General features: G+C 40.2%; 1 protein-coding gene across 3 annotated transcripts in view; it reads left to right on the forward strand.

Annotated features, from left to right (window-relative positions):
• The window catches only part of STAG1 (STAG1 cohesin complex component), a 352,185-nt gene that overhangs the window by 74,121 nt on the left and 257,946 nt on the right, over positions 1–20,118 (forward strand). For all 3 annotated transcript variants that reach the window (XM_075068598.1, XM_032778796.2, XM_032778798.2), the window contains 3 exons: positions 657–797; positions 7,842–7,944; positions 16,026–16,193. In XM_075068598.1, the coding sequence (XP_074924699.1) occupies positions 769–797; positions 7,842–7,944; positions 16,026–16,193 (300 nt within the window). In that variant the 5' untranslated portion in view covers positions 657–768. The remainder of the gene's footprint in view (positions 1–656; positions 798–7,841; positions 7,945–16,025; positions 16,194–20,118) is intronic.

Consider the following 20,118-nt stretch of genomic DNA (forward strand, 5'->3'; position numbering starts at 1 on the left):
AAATCCTTTTCAGCACAGTTAGACATTCTTGTATCTGCTGTTTGTTCCCTCTATGCAATCCAATCATCTAAAACGCTCTCATCCTGCGTTTTATTAGCTAGTCTAATCAGGCAGCTGGAGTTCTAGGAAGGTAATGTTAAGAAGAAGAATTTTGTTTTAAGGTCTTCAGCTCAGGATTAACTTTCGGTTGAAGTTAAACCCTATTGAATAGGTTCCCTTTTTCCTGGGTTGAACAGAAAGTGCGTTCACTAGTTCCTCACACTCTATACTCTTATATTTACATTTATTTTGTATTGTTTGTGTCTTTAGTTTTTTGTTTTCTTAGAATATTATGTATACAAAACTCTGTTAATGTGATTTCAGCATAAATATATATCTAGGAATACAAAATGCCATGCATGTAATGTCTTTAAAAATGTCATATTGTCTAGTGTTCAGATTAATGTGGCTGGGCCCAGTTGTAATGACTGTATGCAAGGATATAGCCAAGTTGCCACGGGATATTCTTTCTGAATTTTTGGAGTTTCGTATGATTGAAATAGTAAATTTAATACAAAGCTAACAGATTTTAGTCTATAACCATGTTTCATTTTAATACATCGAAAGTCCGTTTTGAAATCATGAATTTAACAAGCTTTCATCTTTTTATTTTATAGACTGAACTTTGAGATTAATGAACATACTTACCAGGAAGTTGTCTTGTAACATCATCATTAGAAGAAATTCTATGTAGTTCTAATATTTCAAAGAGGGTGCTGTGCTACAAAAATGATTACTTCAGATTTGCCGGTGTTACAGTGAGTAGTTCAAATTTTTTTATTTTTTATTTGAATTCTTCAGATTACTAAAAACTTGAAGAAGAATACTTCTTGTGGAGGAAGGGATGCTACAGACTTCCTGTGTGGACTGTAAATGGGGTGACCAGATGTCCTGATTTTATAGGGACAGTCCCAATATTTGGGGATTTGTGTTTCTAGACGCCTATTACCCCCACTCCCCTGTCCCAGTTATTCATACTTGCTGTCTGGTCACCCTAACTACAAGTCACCCGAAGTAGTAGTCTACTTTGAAAAGTGGCTATGTAAAAGTGATGATATCTCACTGAACAGATATGTTTCTTTTCTTCCTGCATCAGTAATAAAAATAATTTTTCACCATTTCTTATTTCTGATAGCATTGCAGAGCCAGCAGAGCTGTGGAAGTATGAGCTGGATTCTAGTCCTCACTTGTTATAAACAAAATTGTTAATTATTCCAGTTATACATTCTCCTTTATAGCCAGGTCTACATATCTCACAAAAGATCTTTAGCTTTTGCTGTAGGATAGTAGGCTGGATGAGTTTGCCTACAAGCACCCCACAGTGTTTGCTGGGGAATGTAAGTTGGTTGTGCAGATGAAATGAGTCAAATGAATCCCAACCTAGATAAGGTAAGGGCATTAGAGTGGATTGAATGGAGTGGCTGTCCAGAGTGTGAGCTGAGCAGATTGAAGAATGCAATTCTAGGAGCATCCAAGTCTGGGTAAAAGTTGGGGCAGAACTTTGTTGCCTTGTTAATGTCTTTAATAAAAACCAAACTCTACGGAGGGGTCAACTTAGATCCGATGTAGTGTGGACTGTGTGAGAGAGCAGGTTAGGAAAGGCTCCTGCTTACATGCTGCTTGGAGGCAGAAATCAGGCTTGTCAGTTATTTCCTGAGGTCTGGGCTCCAGCCTTGGATTGTATACCAGTTCTCTCCTATCTTTAAATGGCAGCAGGACAACATATTTACTTCTCCAAAGCAAGAGCAATTTTTTAAAAGTATATTCTAGAATTTAAAATTTTTTTCACTTCATTTGGGACATGTTTGTGCTTGGCTGTCTAACTTTTCTGAGCAGGACTGCTCTTCAAGATCTGCTGAAATCTTGAACCATCTTTCTCTCCTGCAGCTCAGTGTGCAGACAGCACACTTGGGAAAAAGAAGCCACAACCTTTCTCTTTCTAAAGTGACTAGATGGGAATTTTTGCCGCTGATGTTCCCAGGTGCCTTCTACCCAAGTGGAAGAGAGAAGTAACCTTTCAGGCTTCCCTAACCTGCCAGCAAATTCCCTTCCCCCAGCATTCAAGCAGACTGTCAAGGAGCAGTCAAAAAAGGTCACTTCAGCCTACCAACCTTAACTGTGATCCCAGGGCAACTCAAACAAAGCTCAACATAGCAGGAATAGACAGCTGCACCTCCTGAGAAGCAAATCCTTCATAACAGGACAGACATTGGCTCAGGAATGAAAGTTTCATTAATAAAGGGAGGTACTGTCAGCAGCTTTTAGGGATCAATGGCCATAGTAATGTCCAAATGACTGTTTCCTTCTTTGTCTCTCAAGAAATGAGCCATCCATTTTGTCATGTAGGAACCTCTTTTAGATTTTCTGCTCTGCAGCTTGGGAGTAAGAGATCCCAGATAGTTTTACTGGTATTAAGACTCTATAAGCTCAATTTCGTCTAGCTCATAGTACCCAGCCATCTCACCCTTTGACCTTTCATCATGGAGTCAACGTCTGTATTTTTGCTGGCACTCACTGTTTCAGAAGGTTTCCTTACAAAGACAAGTCTGTTTCTTCAGAGTGCAAAACACCTGTGCCTCAGAGTATTTCAAGGCCAAAAGCAAGGTCTTCTGCTGGTGCTCTTGCGAATCCTACAAAGAAGATGCGACGCAAAAACCTGAATTCATAGTCTGTTTCTGAGGTGCTGCAGAACAGCCCCAAAGAGAGAAGTAAACTCTGCTTCTTTCTCTGACCTGTCTGACCCTTCCAGAGATTCCAGGAAGAAGGGCACACCCTGCTTTGGTGCTTTTCCAGGTGACTTAGTCTAATGGTAGCAAGTATTGCATTTACCCTTGGCAAAACTTTAACAACCTCAGCAACAATAGCAAATATCCATCATTGATGTATATGCACAGGTTAAGAGAGTGGTGTGTGTTCACAGCAAAAATGTGAGGTTATTGCTAAGGTTTGGCTTGCAGCATAATGTGTTGTGTAGTATGTTTCCTTATCTGTTTGAAGCAAAAGGGAGTTTCTTGATGATTTGTGTAGTCTTTTCTCAGTAGAAACTTGCCGTGTTAGGAGTCTGATACAGTTTAAGAGCTGTCCAGTAACCTGACATTTTCTTATGGCCATTAACTTGTCACCAAGGGTTTGCACTTACCCAACCTTAATTGGTTTAAAAGTAAGTTTTTGATGATGCTAATGTGGCATTTCTAATAGAGGAGTTGAAGGGACGCATATTGGGGGCACATGGAAAAGTGAAGAATGGATGGCTCTCCTCACTTTCCTTATGGTGTGAGGAAAATGACTGGAGCACAGATGTTTATGAAAGTGGAGAAAGCAGAGAGTCAAGTGAAGGCAGGAATGGGTACAGGAATACCTCTGTGGTGTCAATTGTCACATCCTTATTGCAGGGCTAATGAGATAGGTAATGTTCACCTGAGAAAACTTTCCTGTGATTCTGCAGGACTTGTTGCGGGATGGAGGAGATGAATGCCACACCTCCCCTACTTATCCCATTCCAGTTCTATGGAAAGGTGTGGATAAGGGCAAGGCAATAGAAAGGATAGCTCAGTGGTTTGATCATTAGCCTGCTAAACCCAGGATTGTGAGTTCAGTCCCTGAGGGGGCACTTAGGGATCTGGGGCAAAATCAGTACTTGGTCCTGCTAGTGAAGGCAAGGGGCTGGACTTGATGACCCTTTAAGGTCTCTTCCAGTTCTGTGAGAAAGGTATATCTCCGTATATTCTTGTTTGACTTATGAGATGGCAGGTTAAAGCAGTTTGTACATCCTTCCCTCATGGCCTAAATCTTACTCCAGCTCAAGAATGCCTATACTGTTATGAGAGAACCTGTCCTATGTAGTATCTGCTCTGCCAAGCCCTTTGAGGCTCTTCAGAGTAGAGGAGCCTCTTTTGAAGCCACAGAGCTTTGAAAGAAGTTAGGGAACCTCCAGCACTGGAGCTCATAGCTCCTGTACCCTGGGAATCCTGGCTACTGCTTCCCATGAATGGGCCTGGGTTCACAGCATACAGGAGCTTTGGACCTTAGCGCTGGGGGCTCTCTTGCTCTTGTGGAAGGTCTGTGGCTTTGACAGAGACAACCATGGTTTGAGGTGCTGTGTATGTTGCATGTGACAGGCTGCTTCTGCCAAGGAGTGGAGACTGTTCTTTACTTCATGTGTCCACTACATCGGATGGAAGGGAAGATTTGCTGTGAGGAGCAAATCTTCCCACCAGACCATGTGCACCTTTGGAGTCCTCCTTGAGCTCTCACTGCTGTGCCCTTTGCAGGAGGACTCACCGCCTCATTAGACTGACAGTGTCATGTGGTGAACTTCTGATGAGGATCCCTGCAAACCAGACGTATCTTGCCATCAAGAAAGGTGATTGAGGAGTGGGTCTATCAGAAAGATTAAGAGAGTGCTTTGCTTCCTATAAAGAGTAGAGGGAGGGAGAATTGTAAATTATTCAGTTGTTCCTTCCACACCCACCATACTAGTGTGATGGTCTCTATCTTGTCTGACACATCAGGGATTGAACTGAGACTCTCCAGACCTTCAGCAAAGAGCCAAGCATTTGCTTTAGGACTGTAGCAGATTTACACCTTCTGTTGATTCAAAGGAGACATGTACCACTTATTGACTAGTGGAGTTATGCTTATGCTTTTTTTCAAAGAATGTGACCATGTGCCCTAGAGCTAGGAGTCCTGTAGGATTTGTTGAGGCTAGGGGAAATCTTTGGAAATTAGGAGATCTGGAGGCATGCTGTGGCAAAGGTAAGGGGAACCCGCTGGGGACCTTCCCTCCTTCTGCCCACAGTCTCCTGGGCCCCATCTCCTAATAGTTTTCTGTCCAGTTTTCTGAGAACTGGGTTGGTCATCTTCCCTGAGGCCACCCTGGCTTTAGTCCTATTGGAAACAATATGAGATGGTAGGCATCTTTACAAAGGGCAGCCTCTCTTCCACATGCAAATAGTGGTCCCCTAAGGCAGTCTATGGCTTCAGTCACATTTATAAGTTACAACAAATGGTGGCTGCTTTAAATAAGTCAGTTAGCTACATCATAACCATTGCCAGTATTATAGGCATAATCGTCAGCATTGTCACTTTTGCTGTACTGCTGCAAACTGGTTTGACACCACTCAATTAAGTAAAGTAGTCCACTTTTTCTTTGCATTGTTTTTCTTTTTCTGAGAATAAAGAATTATCTTTCTGCATGTATTTTCATGACAACAAAAGTGTTCCATAAAAAGTGACACCCTTTCTAAAAATCTGAAAGAAGTGATTTTCTAATACTCTTATATTTGACAGTAACAAAATCTTGTAACTCAAACACACTTTAGGAAATTCAGACATATTCAGATTTATAATATCCATTACTTTTCTCAAAAAATGTTTAGGTGAGAACAGAATTACAAAAGTCTCAAGGGGAGATTCTAGCACAACCTTAACTATGATGTTCGTATTGTTGGATATAGTTAAATGAAGAAGGATGGTGCCAGATCCACAGAATGAATCCACACTTGTTTGCGTTTAAGGCCGTATAATCTTAGCAAAATTGGCCTGATTTTCCCTTCACACCCAATTTATACCTGTGTAACTCCCTTTACTTCAGAGGAGTTACCTATGATTTTCGTTAATATGAAACAAAAATGAGACCCTGATAATTCTGAAAGATGGATCAGGTGTTCTGCCACAAGTAGTTTTTGACCCATAGAGATCTTCTTGAATTAGTTTATTGGTAATACAAGTGAAAGTTAAAATAAATTCATTCATGTCAGCTTGAGAAATCATCTCGTTTATGAGCTCTTCAGGGGCAGAACCCAGTACTCCAGAGGATGAGTGACTGGTCAGGTTTCTTCAAGTAGTAATCCTCTGGTTGAAGAGCCATTGTAGGACCAGTGGACCTGACTTCTAGAAGAAAAGAAATTTTCAGGTAACAATTTTTACGATTTAAAGTGTGGTCCTGCTCTGAAAAGTGACTGAAAAGGTGTCACTGTGGGCTTCCACACTTACGACTGGTCTACACTACATAGCTAGGTCGACATAAGGCAGTTGATGTCGACCTAATTATGTCAGTGTCTACACTACAGCCTTCTTCCTGCTGATGTAAGTGCCCTATGTGGCAAGGCACTTCCTCCATTTCTCCGGACTTAGCACTTCCTGCTCTGGTAATGATGGGCCTGGGGTAATCAGCCCCACTTAGGGCAGAGTTTGCCTTCCTCCTTTCTGCTCCTTTGGTCATATTCTCAGGGTTGGCCTGTGGGCGATCCTCCACCAAACAGAAAGGAAACCGCCTCATAAACACACAAACCCCAGGGGTATACCTTTTGCTGCCTCCTTCCTGGTGCAGGGTGTCATCCTGTTGGTTGCCCTGGAGTATCAGTCCTTCCCCTAGCAGGCACTCAGGTGTGGCTGTTTCCCCTATAGGAAGGAGCACAGCCTCTCACCCTGGAGCAGGTTATCTCCCTGCTGTCACTAGCCTGGCAGGAGCTTCTTTCTCTCTCCCCCCTTTCTCTCGCCAGAGGAGAGGTTTTAAAAGATCTCAGGCAGCCCTTAATTGGATTCAGGTGTCCCTAATTGACCTAAGGTAGCCCCTTCTCAGGTTGTAAGGAAGAGGGCCTTTAACATTCTAGGGCTAACATCTGCCTTCCAGCACCTAGCTGCCCCTGGCTTTCCAGGAGAGCTGGGGTGAGAAGCTTCGGACTCCTCTGGGAGCTGGGAAGTCTTGTCAATTTCATGGCTGGATGAGCTGTGAAATTGATAAGGCTGCCCAGCTCTTGGAGGGGATGGGGAGCCAAGAAACAAGAGCAACTGAACTCCACTCTATGGGGGTGAGAGAGTTCTGGGCGGCTTCCCCCTTCGTGGGGATCAGGGAGTGGAAGCAGGAGGGGACAGCCCACTGAGAGCCTGTGGGGCAGCTCCAAGCAGGGAGCTGCCAGCAGAGCTGAGAGCCTAGTCTCTCATCTCCCCCACGCTACCCTTCGTAGGGTCAGTGGAAGTGCTCCTGATGAGGAAGTGCATCACCAACCTATAAAGAGAGGGTAATGTGGACATGCAGTGATTACTGTGGTTGCTGTATGTTGACCGAATATATAGGTTGACTTCCACTTCTAGTGTAGACATACCTTAATCTCTCAATGACTTGTAGATCAGATTTGCTCATTGTACAAGTCAAAAGGTTTTCCTAAGTCTCAGAGCCACAAACTCAATCCTGGATGAGAAAATCAAGCTGACCGTCTCTCTGATTTGTGCATCATCACCAGCAATAAAGATTATTCAGGATAAATCCTGCCCTTATTTGCACTGTGCAATCCCATTGTCTTTGAGTGCAGTTGAGGTTAGAATTTGATCTATAGTTGGAGTTTACATAACCACTTTAATGAAGTGAGAGCTAGAATAGAATCCAGCTTCCTTTCCTGATAGCTGTATTGGCTCTCCAGGCTAATGAGTAAAATAGTAGTAAAATTTTGTTTTGGTCATGAGAACAAGCCAGTACCACTGAGTACACACACAAATGGATCTGTTAAGAAGGTTCTGTTTAACAGTCAATTTTCAAAGTAGAATTTCACTTTAAAAGAGCCAATTATTTAAATGTCTTGAGGTCTGAGAGCATACACTGTCATTTCTATCTTCATAAAACTTACATAGTTTAGCATTTCTCCATACGTTGCAATCTTTGAATTTGCAGAGTGAATGCTGCACAAGGCTTTTAAAGGATAATTTGTTTTGTTCTATACTACACCTAAATATTTAATCAGTGTTAATTATAAATTAATAACTTGTTTAAAATAATTGTAATTTGACTAGTATTTTTTCCCTAGGGATTCAACAAATGAAACTACTGCACATTCAGATGCTGGCAGTGAGCTTGAAGAAACAGAAGTCAAAGGAAAGAGAAAAAGGGGCCGTCCTGGCAGGCCTCCAGTATGTGGTGTTTAGTTTTGTTTTGTTGTGAATCAATTTAAACTTGATGCAGATTGTTCTCCCATCCTGTCCTCTTAGTGTTCACAGCAATAGGTTTGCAATGAACCATTTGTCAAACTATATGAAGATTTATAGTGCATAATACATGTCAGACTGATATGAAAAAAATTGCTGAAATAGAAGTATAGGATCTAGTTAAAGGATAAGCGGGTAATAGCCATTAATACATTTTTCCTTTACATACATACACATTCACATTTTACATTTCATTATTTGTCATATTACAATATTCTTCCCAGGCATGAGAGTAGTTTTATTAACCATAACTCTTTTCTACTATTAAAATTTTTAATGGATACTTCACTTAAGTACTGTGAAACAATGCTTGAGCCATCTTTTTAAGTGGCTTTTAATTTCTTCATGTGAACTGGAGAGTATGCTCACACTTTTAATATAATGTTTAGATGTCCCCTAGGGAGATCTAGTAATGCAAGTTAAAAGATTAAGATAAATGAACATATTTTGTGTCCTGAATCTGGGTAAGGAACTTTGTTCTTTAGTATAATATAGTTATCGCTAGATTTGGTATCTGCTGTATAGGTATTTACTTACAGAAGATTCTTCTTCAAGGGCCTTTGTACATTACCACACCATGAATTGGAATGTACCTAGGCAATTAAAAAACTCTCAGTAACTAGTAAGTAACCCTTTCTATATTTATAAAATATTTATTCATAAGAGAAGTAACTTCCTCAGCAGGCATATATAATTGTGGAGGCTATGTTTTATCAAGCTGTTCTTTGTAGGTAGATTGCCAGAGTTATCACAAGTATTAATATTAATGATTGATTATATAATCAGAATTACACAGTGTGTAATAAGATTTTTTGTAAGAATTTTGCATAATTTTTTGTGAGCTTTTAATAATTTTGTCTATTTGCCAGTTTGTTACTTCCTCATGAATGTTCTGGTTTTAGCTCAGCTAGAGTACATTAATGGAATATGTTATAAAAGATCATATAAGTATATAGAACATATCTGCTGTTTTAGAATTTCTGGTTCTAAAAGATGATTATAAAGATTTGAAAATTCACCCAAGTACATGTACAGTAGGAAAATGACATTGTTTTCCTGTAAAATTTTAATCCTTAATTGTCCATCGCTATGTTAGCTTTGTAGTTAACAGCTCTATCCACTGAAGGACTTCCAGCTTGCCAGATTCACTTTGCAAATGTTTCAGAATCTGTGGGAAGCATAGGACTGGAATGGACCTCCTGGGTCATGGAGTTCAGTCCCTTGCTATCGCGGGCAACCCTGTCACAAACTCCTGTTCATACATTTATCAAGATCCTTCATAAAACCAGTTAGGTTATATGCTACCACTGCGCCTACTGAAGGCTGTTCCAGAACCTCACTTTTCTCATGGTTACAGGGAACTTCTCATACTGATCTGGTCATGAATGCTGAGTACCTGTCTTGCTTCCAGAAACCACTTCATGCAGACCTTTTCAATTATTTTTTGTCTTAAGCTTTCCAGCTGATCTTGCTGTCACATTTGTATTGTTTCCTTGTGAGTCTTCAGCTGAATGTCCCTGTGCTAGAAAACAGAAGTTTCCTCTCAGTGCTGTTTCTGAGAGCCTCTTTTTTAGGTTTTTTATTTCTTCTCTCCTTTCCATCATTCATAAAAAAAAAATTAAAAAAAAAAATGGAACTCTTTAGAAGGGATTCTAAGAGCAGCCTGGGGGAAAATCATTGATCCAGTGGCATTTTCTTCTTGTGCTTCAGCACAGCAGAGGCTCAGCTGCAATTCAAAAGCCTGCTCTCTATAGCAGCTTTCCTACTCACTAAAGTCTGGAAGTATGGCCTCTTCGTAGAGGCCCAGGAGAGCTTTTTTTTAAACACACACAGGCCGCCTCCTACCCCAGTAGGATGTGGAAAATTTCTCAGATGGCTAATAACGGAAGGAGAAAATGCTTTAAATGTACTAGTGAGACAACACCCGGTTTTCAGTGGTGATCCTTAGGATCAGCACTTGCAATCCAAGAGAGTTCCTACTCTTTCTCTCTCCAAAACTGCTGTGTTTTTCCCCCTGATGGCCACCTAGAAGCAAGTTCATTGATCCCCCATGGCCTGTCTCTTAAATTTGAGATGGAAATACTTGAATGGCTTGTTCTTTTCAGAGGTTGATCAAGAAATCTCCTGTCCAAGGGCACCATCCAAATCAGACAGGGAAGGTTCCCTTCCTTGTCCCTTCCCAAAACCACTGCCTGCAGATCTTCCTTGTATTTGTGAGAGCTCATCCTCTTCAGTGGCCTCTTCCTACCCAAACAAAAAGACCCAAGCTGCTGCTGCCCCTCCTCCTTTTCATTTGAGGAGTATACCACAGAGAAGGTCAACATCAAAAAGCAATAAGCCTGATTAATTTTTCCTCTGTGTTTATCACAATAACAAAGTCAATTGTTATATAAATCAATGGTCCAGCTTACTATAATACTATCTGTTCTACTGATTGCCTCTCAAAAAGGATATTTAAGTATCAGAGGAGGTTCAGGGAAAAAAAGATGTTATTTATCAGGGGCATGGAAAAACTCTTACACAAAGAGAGAGAGAGATCCTTTACCTTAGAAAAAGGCAAGTAAGAGGGTACATGAAAAAAGAATGAAGGTAGATTGGGAGTATCTCTTTTTTTCCTGTCTTGTGACAGAAGAACAAGGGAACAGTCAATGAAATTGAAAGGAGGAAAATTCAGAACTAAGAAAAGGAAATACTTTTTCACACAGCACCTGATTAGACTGTGGAACTCCTTGCTACATGATTCCATAAAGGCAAAGTATCTTGCAAGGTTCAAAGAAGGATTGATCATTTACATAAATAACAAAAATATCCAGAGTTGTTATGGTTAATGCTTTAAGTTTTGCAAGGGATATGAAACTATATACTTTGGGGTTAAACCACTCTCCTTTTGGGGTTAAGGAGAGGCCTTCATGGATGACAGATTATTGCACATCTGTCTAATGCAAGGTTTCATAGATTCCAAGACCAGAAGGGACCATTATGATGATCTAGTCTGATCTCTTGTGTAAAACAGGCCATAAAACTTCCCCAGTATAATTCATAGCTTATCTTTTAGAAAAACATCCAGTCTTGATTTAAAAATTGTCACTGATGGAGAATCCAGCACACCCCTGGGATTGTTGTTCCAATGGTTAATTATTCTCATTGTTAAAACTTTATGCCTTATTTTCAGTTTGAATGTCCAGCAGTTGCATTGTTAAACCTTTCTCTGCTAGAATGAAGAGCTCATTATTAAATATTTGTTCCCCATGTAGATACTTGTAATCAAGTCACCCTTTAATCTTCTCTTTGTTAAGCTAAATAGCTTGAGCTCCTTAAGTCTGTCTCTAGAAGGCATTATTTTGTGATCCTTTAATCATTCTTGTGGCTCTTCTCTGAACCTTCTTCAGGTTATCAACATCTTTCCAGCTCTGGTGCCCACAATTCAGGAAATGGTATTCCAGCGGTGGTTACACCAGTGCCAAATAGAGAGGTAAAATAACGTTCCTACGTGAGATTCATCTGTTTAAACACCTTCCTCTGAAAAATCTGATGCTGGCCACTGACCAGGACAGGATACTGGACCAGATGTACTACAGACCTGATCCAGTATAGCAATTTCTGTGTTCCTGAATTTTGGCTGAAGGGGGAGATTTTTTTTTCTTTTCCAAATAATCTAATCAGATATAGTAATCTCCTTTGGAGGGAGATGACCTAGATGGCTGAGCTGTTGCATACCAATCTGGAGATCAAATAATAATCTTTTGTTCATTCAGTCCAAGAAAGACCTCCCTCAAAATGCAGTTGAAAGAAATGAAAAAGTAGTTTTTCTCACCCTTAAAAGAGTTGGGAGGGTATGGGGAGAAGAACCCTGTATGGTTCTATCCAGCTAAGAGGTCCTCAATGTAGCATTTTTAAAAATGCATCAGTTACAACAGGATCTGTGAGCTCCCCATATAGGGCCTGGCTACACTTGCAGTTGTAGAGGGCTGGGAGTTAAACCAGCCTTCGGAGACGGCAGCAGCGAAAACACTGCTGAGTGCTTACACACTCAGCTGGAAGCACACCGGTGTGGCCACATTAGCAGCTCTTGCAATGCCAGAAAGAGCAGTGCATTGTGATAGATATCCCAGCATGCAAGTGGCTGCAATGGGTTTTTTAAATGCGGGGAGTAGGGTGGAGTGTGACAGGGAGTGTGTTGTGTGTATGTGGAGGAAGAGAGTGGATTTTTGGGGGGCTGAGAGCATGTCAGCATGCTGTCTTGTAAGTTCAGACAGCAGCAGACCTCCCCCATCCCCACCCTGCCTCTCTCTCTCTCTCACTCAAAGCAAGCAGCATTCCTCAGTAATGGTTCCTTTGTCCCGGAGGAGATAAGCAGCCAGCTGTCAGAAAGGGAGCTTTGAAAGGGCATATCCGCATTCCTACAGCGAGTTCAAAACAATGACAAGAATGGCCACTTGACTTAAGGGGATTATGGGACGTTTCCGGAGATCAATCGGAGTGCAGTAATGCAACACCTTGTTCACACTGGCGTCGTGGCGCTCCAGTGGAGGTGCAGCAAACATTATTCCACTCACTGAGATGGAGTACCAACAGCATTGTAGCCGTGGAGTCAGAGCGCTCTACGTGTCTTGCCAGTATGGACAGATAGTGGGCTAGTATGCCCTGGGCTCCTTTATTGCGCTGTAACTCACAAGTGTAGCCAAGCCCTAATTCTCACACTGTACTCTTCTTGATTCAAATACAGAAGGGAATAAGTAGTTGAGGACTAAAGGCAAAATCAAAGAAAAAACTAAAATCTAGTAAAATATCTTTTCATAAATTAAGAGATTTTAAGGCCCGAATGAACCATGACCAGGAAAGCTTCACTCGGTGTTTACTGCATCAAACCCAATAACCTGTGACTGAGCTAGTGTGTATTTCTTAGAAAAACTTCAGATCTTCATTTAAATACTCCAAGTGATGGCGAATCTATCCTATTCCGTGATAATCTGTACCTGTGGGCAAATACTGTCACTGTTAAAAATTTGCACCTTATTTTCAGTTTGAATTGTTTAACTTCTGTTTCTAGCCATTGGATCATCTTATGCTTTTGTCTGCTACATTAGAATCCTCTAATAATAATAAATAACTTCTCTTCATATAAATATTTGTATACCATGATCAAATTGCGTCTTAATGTTTTCTCTGATAAACTAAATATATTGTACTCCTCAAGTCTCTCATTGTAAGGCATGTTTTCCAGACCTCATGTCATTAGCTATTGTGTACATTAAAGCCTATGGCATTATTGTATTTTTGGACAGAGTTGTCCTCACTCTAGATCACAGAAATATATAGTTGATAATTTGGGATACAGATATCTCCCGTAGAGAAAACTTCATCCCAGCAACACTGATGGCACAAAACTACTCGGCTAGTCCCTCATTGAAACCTTGAAGGATTCTTCAATGAAATAAGTCCGGAAAACTCAGCCAGAGAATCTAGGAGCAGTTACAGAACAACCTGCCTTAATTCCATGTGCTTCTAATGCAGACAGAGCTGCATGTTCTTTAATCCCTCTATTCCTGTGGTACCTGAAAATGTTTCTCTGGCAGTAGTGAAAAGGGCTCCTCTTGTGGGAGGGTGGTGGTGAGGATGCTGAGCCAGCTTGCTCAAGATTTAGGGGTCAAGCTGAAAAAAGAATTTCATGCCTGTGACCAGTACAGCCACAGCCACATAAGCTTTAGAAATGATCAAAAAGGGGTATTATAAAGATTTTCAGTGTTCTCCTATTTCATTCGATTCCCCACCCAGAGAAGTAGTAAGTCATACTGGACTCAATTCAGATCTTACTATATCCATCAGCAGAAGAGAGAGGAGCACTGAAAACAAACAAACAAAACTGGAAGCTTTCACCCATTACTTGCTTTCTTGTCTTTGGATCTGCAGATATGTTAAGCTCTCCATATTTTGGAAATTGCCCCCTTGTGATATCCTTTGTTCAGCTGATCTAAGGCAAGTCTTCCTCTGTGTGCCCATTAACTCCTGCCAATCAATATTTTCTCAAGTTTGGTATCCAGAAGCAATGTTTGCAAATCAAGACTATGCCACTGAGCCTCTCACCTGCCCCTTGGATGTATCTGAAACTGATGAAGATCCTAGTACCAAGTCTCATGTAGGAGGGAATATCTTTCATTACTTATTTAACCTCTTGGTAAAAGCTTTGTCCACAGAATCAGCAATCCAGCACAAATTCAGGACAACTAAGGTTCATAGTTAACTTTCAGTGTAACTCCTTAATGCCACTTCAAAACACCAGCCACCTAGCTACCAAATAGAGTCCATCTTGGGCCTGGTGGTCTTATTTTGTGAAAAAAGCCTCAGGCTATATAGTATACAATAGATCAGTTTCTCAGTACTCCACAATCTTGACATGGAGCTGGTTTTGGTTAACTAGATGGGTAGTATAATATGTAAACATAGTCCCATAGGCAGTGCTTCCTCTGTATATGCTTGCATAATGTTTCCACGAGAAATGGGAACTACCTATCTCTCACAGGACCGGGGCTGGAATCTCCAGTCCACATGCTCGCAACTTCCTGATCCTGTGCCACCTAGCCTCAACTTAAGTTAGAGTTCTGAGGAACCAACAGCCCTAATGTATGCCACTGCTGTAAGTTCCCTCAGTGACCTTAAACCACGGGATATGAGGCACAGCTGTGCTCCACTCTGCCTTGCTTCTCCTCCTTTCTCCTAGCCCACCCTGTGGAATGCATCAGACTCACCCTTTCTTCCTCTTGTGGAGAAGGTTGGCACAGAAGTCAGTTCTTCTGCCTGCCCAAGCTATTTTCCAGATGAGTTTCCTTGTGCAGAGAGAATTCTCTGCTGGGTATATCTGGCCATTTGAAGTCCACATGTTGCTGCTGTGTTCAACCATGCAAAATAGATTTAACAAACCAGAGACTATGACCCTTAATGCTTCATTCTGTGCTTTGTGAAAGTCTAGGCACAACCTGCTGAGAGTCAGTAAGCCCCTGGAGGAGCCTCTCTCAAGGCCTGGATGAACAGAATATTTTTCTGTGTTTCAAGGCAATTAGTCGCACCAGGAGACTTTCTACAGAATAAACCTTCTGGAGCTGTGAGCAGCAGTAAGCGCAGTAGAGAACTTTCTTCACACAATTCCCCTAAAACAGTTTCACCATTCACATGGCAAGTGATAACAGAACAACAGTGGCCTTTGTACAGTCATGCCATCAGAAGATTAACTCTTTGTAAGGAACTAACTATCTTGAGCAAAATGGTTTACATACATGGAAGACTGATCTCCAAGCTGTTTCGCTCATGTAGAACACACAAAGGGGAGCTATAGGTATGAAGGAACTAAGGAAATCTTACATTAAATAACATAGATTCATAGGTAGAACTTGTGTTGACATCAGAAGGCCCTGGATTTCCACCTCAGATTTAGTGGCAAGAAGGGACCATGTCATCAGTTGTATCTATCAGTCCATATAAACCCTATTATTGATTAATTTTAGTGGTATGGAAGGAGAACAGCTAAGCCTTTCTCATGGGCAAATAACGAATTATGAACAAATTGTAGTTGGATGGTGATGAAAGGGAAGAACACAGTTTCAGTATAACTATGAACTTGGTAATAATTGTCCTGAGGTAAATAGGTTGCAGTAGTTCTGTAAATAAGATGCACTAGTTATTATGTTAGTAAGTATATGGCAGAGATATTTTTGTCGCATTGACCATAATTTTTAATTTTCTTGACTTTTGCGCATAATTGCACGCATGACATTGCATTATTTTGTGTATTTATTGTATTGGTTAAGACTAGTATGGAAATTTGTCCTGTTAGCTCTTTGGTGCTAGGAAGTCATACTTCTTAACTTGACATTACACATAAAATGCCTACCAAGTACTTATCACAACAGTTGATGATTTGATGTGTATAAATGGTTTACAAGCATTTCGAATTCATTCATTCAAATTTTATAAATACTTCCAGTTTTCATTATGCTGTTCCCTTTATCTAGTCTGCCAATAAGAAACCTCGAAAGTCTCCAGGAGATAAGAGTCGTTCTGAACCTGGAACTAGAGGAATAGGTCGTGGAAGAGCTAATGGTCATCCTCAACAGAATGGAGAAGGCGGGGACCCTGTCACTTTGTTTGAGGTGGTGAAACTGGGGAAAAGTGCGATGCAGGTAAAATAACTAATGTGCTGTTTGTTCATGTTTGTTACAGCTTGATCACTTAATATTTTCAGACTTTAACAGTTTTTGTAAACTATCGTATTGTGGTTGTATTTTTGATAATCTGTATCAGACTAATGGAATCTCTGGGTATTATGCTAAGATTTTCTCCTTATCTTGTATGTTGAAGTAAAGAAAGAAATAAGGAATTGATCAAGCTGAAGATTGTATGTGGAATAACCATAGTCCTAGAAGAAGTCTTCTACTTTAGTAAATTTCTTCACTATTTTGTTGTTTTAAAATGGAAAAACAAGTGAGTACTAAAATTAGGGAATATTTAAAGCTGCTTTTCATGAAAGTTATCATGTATTAAGTATAGCAAGGCAGAAAAGATGTGAGATGTTTAATCACAGCAGGTAAACTTTTCAAAAGTACTGAAGCGACTTAGAGCCCAAGTCCCATTTTCAATTAATTCTAGGGAAAAGAATTCACAGCCTTCACCTCCAGGATTACAGGCTTCTGGCTAGTGGAATCATTCCACTAGAATGGGCTAGTCAATTATTTTTTGTCAAGATCCAGACTCCAGAGAAAATAAATAATAATATAAAAGTAAATAAAAAGATTTCAGGGTCCATTCAAAAGCGTCTGGATTTGGCCTGCGATCCATCTATTGACTACACCTGCACTAGATCATTAATTTTCACTGTGGACCCCTAGGACTGCAGAGACCTTCCTGGTGCAGTATAGGAATTAAGTATTTTGGCAACTCAGTAATAGAAGATTCAGATATTGGGAAGGAAGGTAAGGTTATGAGAGAAACACTATGCTTGGTCTGATGCTTATGTACGTACACCTCTACCCTGTTATAAAGCCACCCGATATAACACGAATTCGGATATAACGCAGTAAAGCAGCTCTCCAGGGGGGTGGGGCTGTGCACTCTGGCGGATCAAATCAAGTTCGATATAACGCAATTTCACCTATAACGCAGTAAGATATTTTGGCTCCTGAAGACAGCGTTGTATTGAGGTAGAGGTGCATAAGCATCTCTTAGGGAGATTTAGGCTAAGCCACTTAAGTGCTTTTGAAAATTTTATTCTAAATGACTTAGGCTAAGTCCCAGTTTCAAAAGTCATTTAATGAACTTAGGAGCCTAAGTCTCATTGACTTTTAGTAGCACTTAGAAGTCTAAGTGCCTAAGTCACTTTTGAAAACAAGACTGTCCAAAGTCACTTAAGCCCTTTTGAAAATTTTACCCACCAGACATAAATCCATGATGGGACTGGGTTGTGGATTAATGTAGAGAATGTAGGAGTAAACCTGAAGAAAATCAGAATTCTAAAACCTTTTACGTTTTGTGAATTTGGGGATGTAGGATTTACCCTTCTTATCTAGTAGGTGAAGACAGAACAAATTTTCTCATAATAGAACTATGGAAATCTTCCTGGTGCATTTTCTTCATTTTGTTTTACTGCATCAGAGCTATCGCTTCTGTTCATTTTCAATACATTTTCAGTTTTGTTTTGGCAGGATTCCAAGGTTATTTTGGAGTTAGTTTTCACTTTTATTATGAGGTAGGAGATATATGATATGATCTGTGTTGGGTGTTTATCTGAGAGCCATTGATATAAATGGAAGCCAGAGAAAAGGTACATGTGACTGCTTTGCTGCTGTAGATTTTATTTATTTATTTATTTTTGGTAAGTGTCTTTGCTACATATTCTTGTGTTGGTAGATGGCACTCTATCTACATATAAATGTGCGTTGATGTATTATTTTTTTTAGCGAGCGCTCTGTAATATCTCTCTTCCTATAATGGAAACTGAATCTTTTTTAACTAATAACATAGTCTTTGAAATTACAAAACAACTTTACTGCTCTTCTGCTTTACGTAGTTTTATTTTCAGGCCTTCCTCCTGCTGCTGTTTGCCCTCAGGAGATTTCTGTGCTCCTAGATTTTTCTGGCATTGACTTTGTGAACTCATGAAGCTCAAGTGAACTCACTTCACATTGTTTGCAGACTTTCCTTGTATCTTGATCTATGGTAGGATTCATTTGTGTCTTCTGTTCAGGGTAATTTTTTGTTGGTTCTTCTCAGGGAATTATAGTTGCAGAGGTAGAGTTGTTTGTGTTTCTACTTTGTGCTGCTCTTCGCAAATATTTCCTGCCCCGTCTGTTGTCTCTGTTGTTAGGTACTGCCTGTACTCATATTGACTGTTCTATGTGGAGTTCAAAGAGCATTTTGGTACTTCTGTCATAGTAGTATTTGGCTTGTTGTCATTGCTGTTTAATTTGTGTTCTCAACCTTTCCACTGCAGCTTTGTTCAAAAGTTGTTCTATAAGTAACAGTCTGTATGTGGTGTGACATGAGATGCCATTCGGGCCTGCTCTCCATGCTTTCTGTTGGTGTATTTTTTCCAGTCAAGTGATGCTGTGCATGAGTCTTTGTCATGTCAGTGCGCCTTTTTTAGCAACTGCTTGCCAATCTTGAGATCTGCTTCTGCTTTACCATTACACTGGCTATGATGCAGCAAGGATGTGATATGTTCAAATCCTGCTTATGCTGCAAACTGGAAATTTACCTATAGGCCCACTGAGACCCATTATCTGTATCAACAGTTTCTGGGATTCTATACTGATTCTTCATAGCATTAAGTGATAGAAGCTGCTCTTGTGTGCACAGGATTTTTTCCTAATAAAATCAGAAATTATAATCAAGTATTAGGAGGGATGCTTGATTTCCTAATATATGTAGGTCCATGTCTGACTTGTTCTGTGGTAGATCAAATATTTAGTGGATCATGAGTGATTTGCTAGGAATTCATTGCAGATACTTCACTAGTGTATGAAATCTTTGACTTCACTGCTTATGTTTGGTCAACACAGAACATCTTGGGCTTATGTAAACATGCTTCAGCACCAACAGGCTTCAGTGTATGAAAGCTAGCATTTCAGGATTTCAGACCTTTAGGTCTTTACTCTACTGCCTTAATATAGAAGACCATTTTGTAGTGTCAGTATATTTGAATTGAATATTGGCTAGACAAAGAAAATCTAAGTGGCTGGGCAGATGTCTTCCTGTCTGGTCATCCTGACCTACAGACTGTTCCTAATGCTTAAAATTGACTGTGCATTTGGCTATGTCTGTATCTGGGGCACCTGCTTATCTGTCACACAATAGAATTCTGCTTGGCTGATGTTCCTGGTGAAACTCCGCCTCCTGGTGTATATTCAAGATTTCATAATCAAGGGCTGTCAAGCTCTCACTGTCTTTTGGCACTCATGCTGTGGACAAAAGGTATGCACAATCAGAACATCAGGATGAACATTAAAGACAATCTTTTGCATTGTACGTGCAAGTGATATTTTTGATATTTCAAGATAGTTTGGAACTGTTAACAATAGCTTTTTGAATATTGATTCAAAAGGTTTGTTGTCTGTTTCTGCATGGATATGATCATGGCCCAGGACATACTAGTCAAACTTGGTATATGGGAAAGCAGTGAGTAGGAATTCTTTCTGTATTTGAGCATGGGTTTGCTCTGTTGGAAAGTGTGTCCTGGAAGCAAGTGCTATTGACTGATCATTTTGTAATAATACTGCACCCATTCTGCATTCGCTAGCATTATATTAAATTATACCATAATATTTCAGGATCAGATGGTTTATCACTCACTTTTGGATCTGTTTGAAGGCATTTAGCTGATGGATTTCCCGACACCATCTTTCATCTTTTTTAGTCTTTTAAGGGGTTCACCAATCTGTGAGAAGTAGGGAAGAAATTAGCAAATTTCAAATTACTCAAACCTTTTCATGGTCTGGTTTTCATAGATTTTAAATCCAAAAGTGGCCATTATTATAGGAGAGCTAAAGCTCTACCATAGTGAAGGTTGAGATGGTTTTCTGTTTCAACTTCACTTTTCTAAGTGCTCTAAAA

Source organism: Chelonoidis abingdonii, chromosome 8 (genome assembly GCF_003597395.2).
Source record: "Chelonoidis abingdonii isolate Lonesome George chromosome 8, CheloAbing_2.0, whole genome shotgun sequence".
Taxonomy (NCBI): Eukaryota; Metazoa; Chordata; order Testudines; family Testudinidae; genus Chelonoidis; species Chelonoidis abingdonii.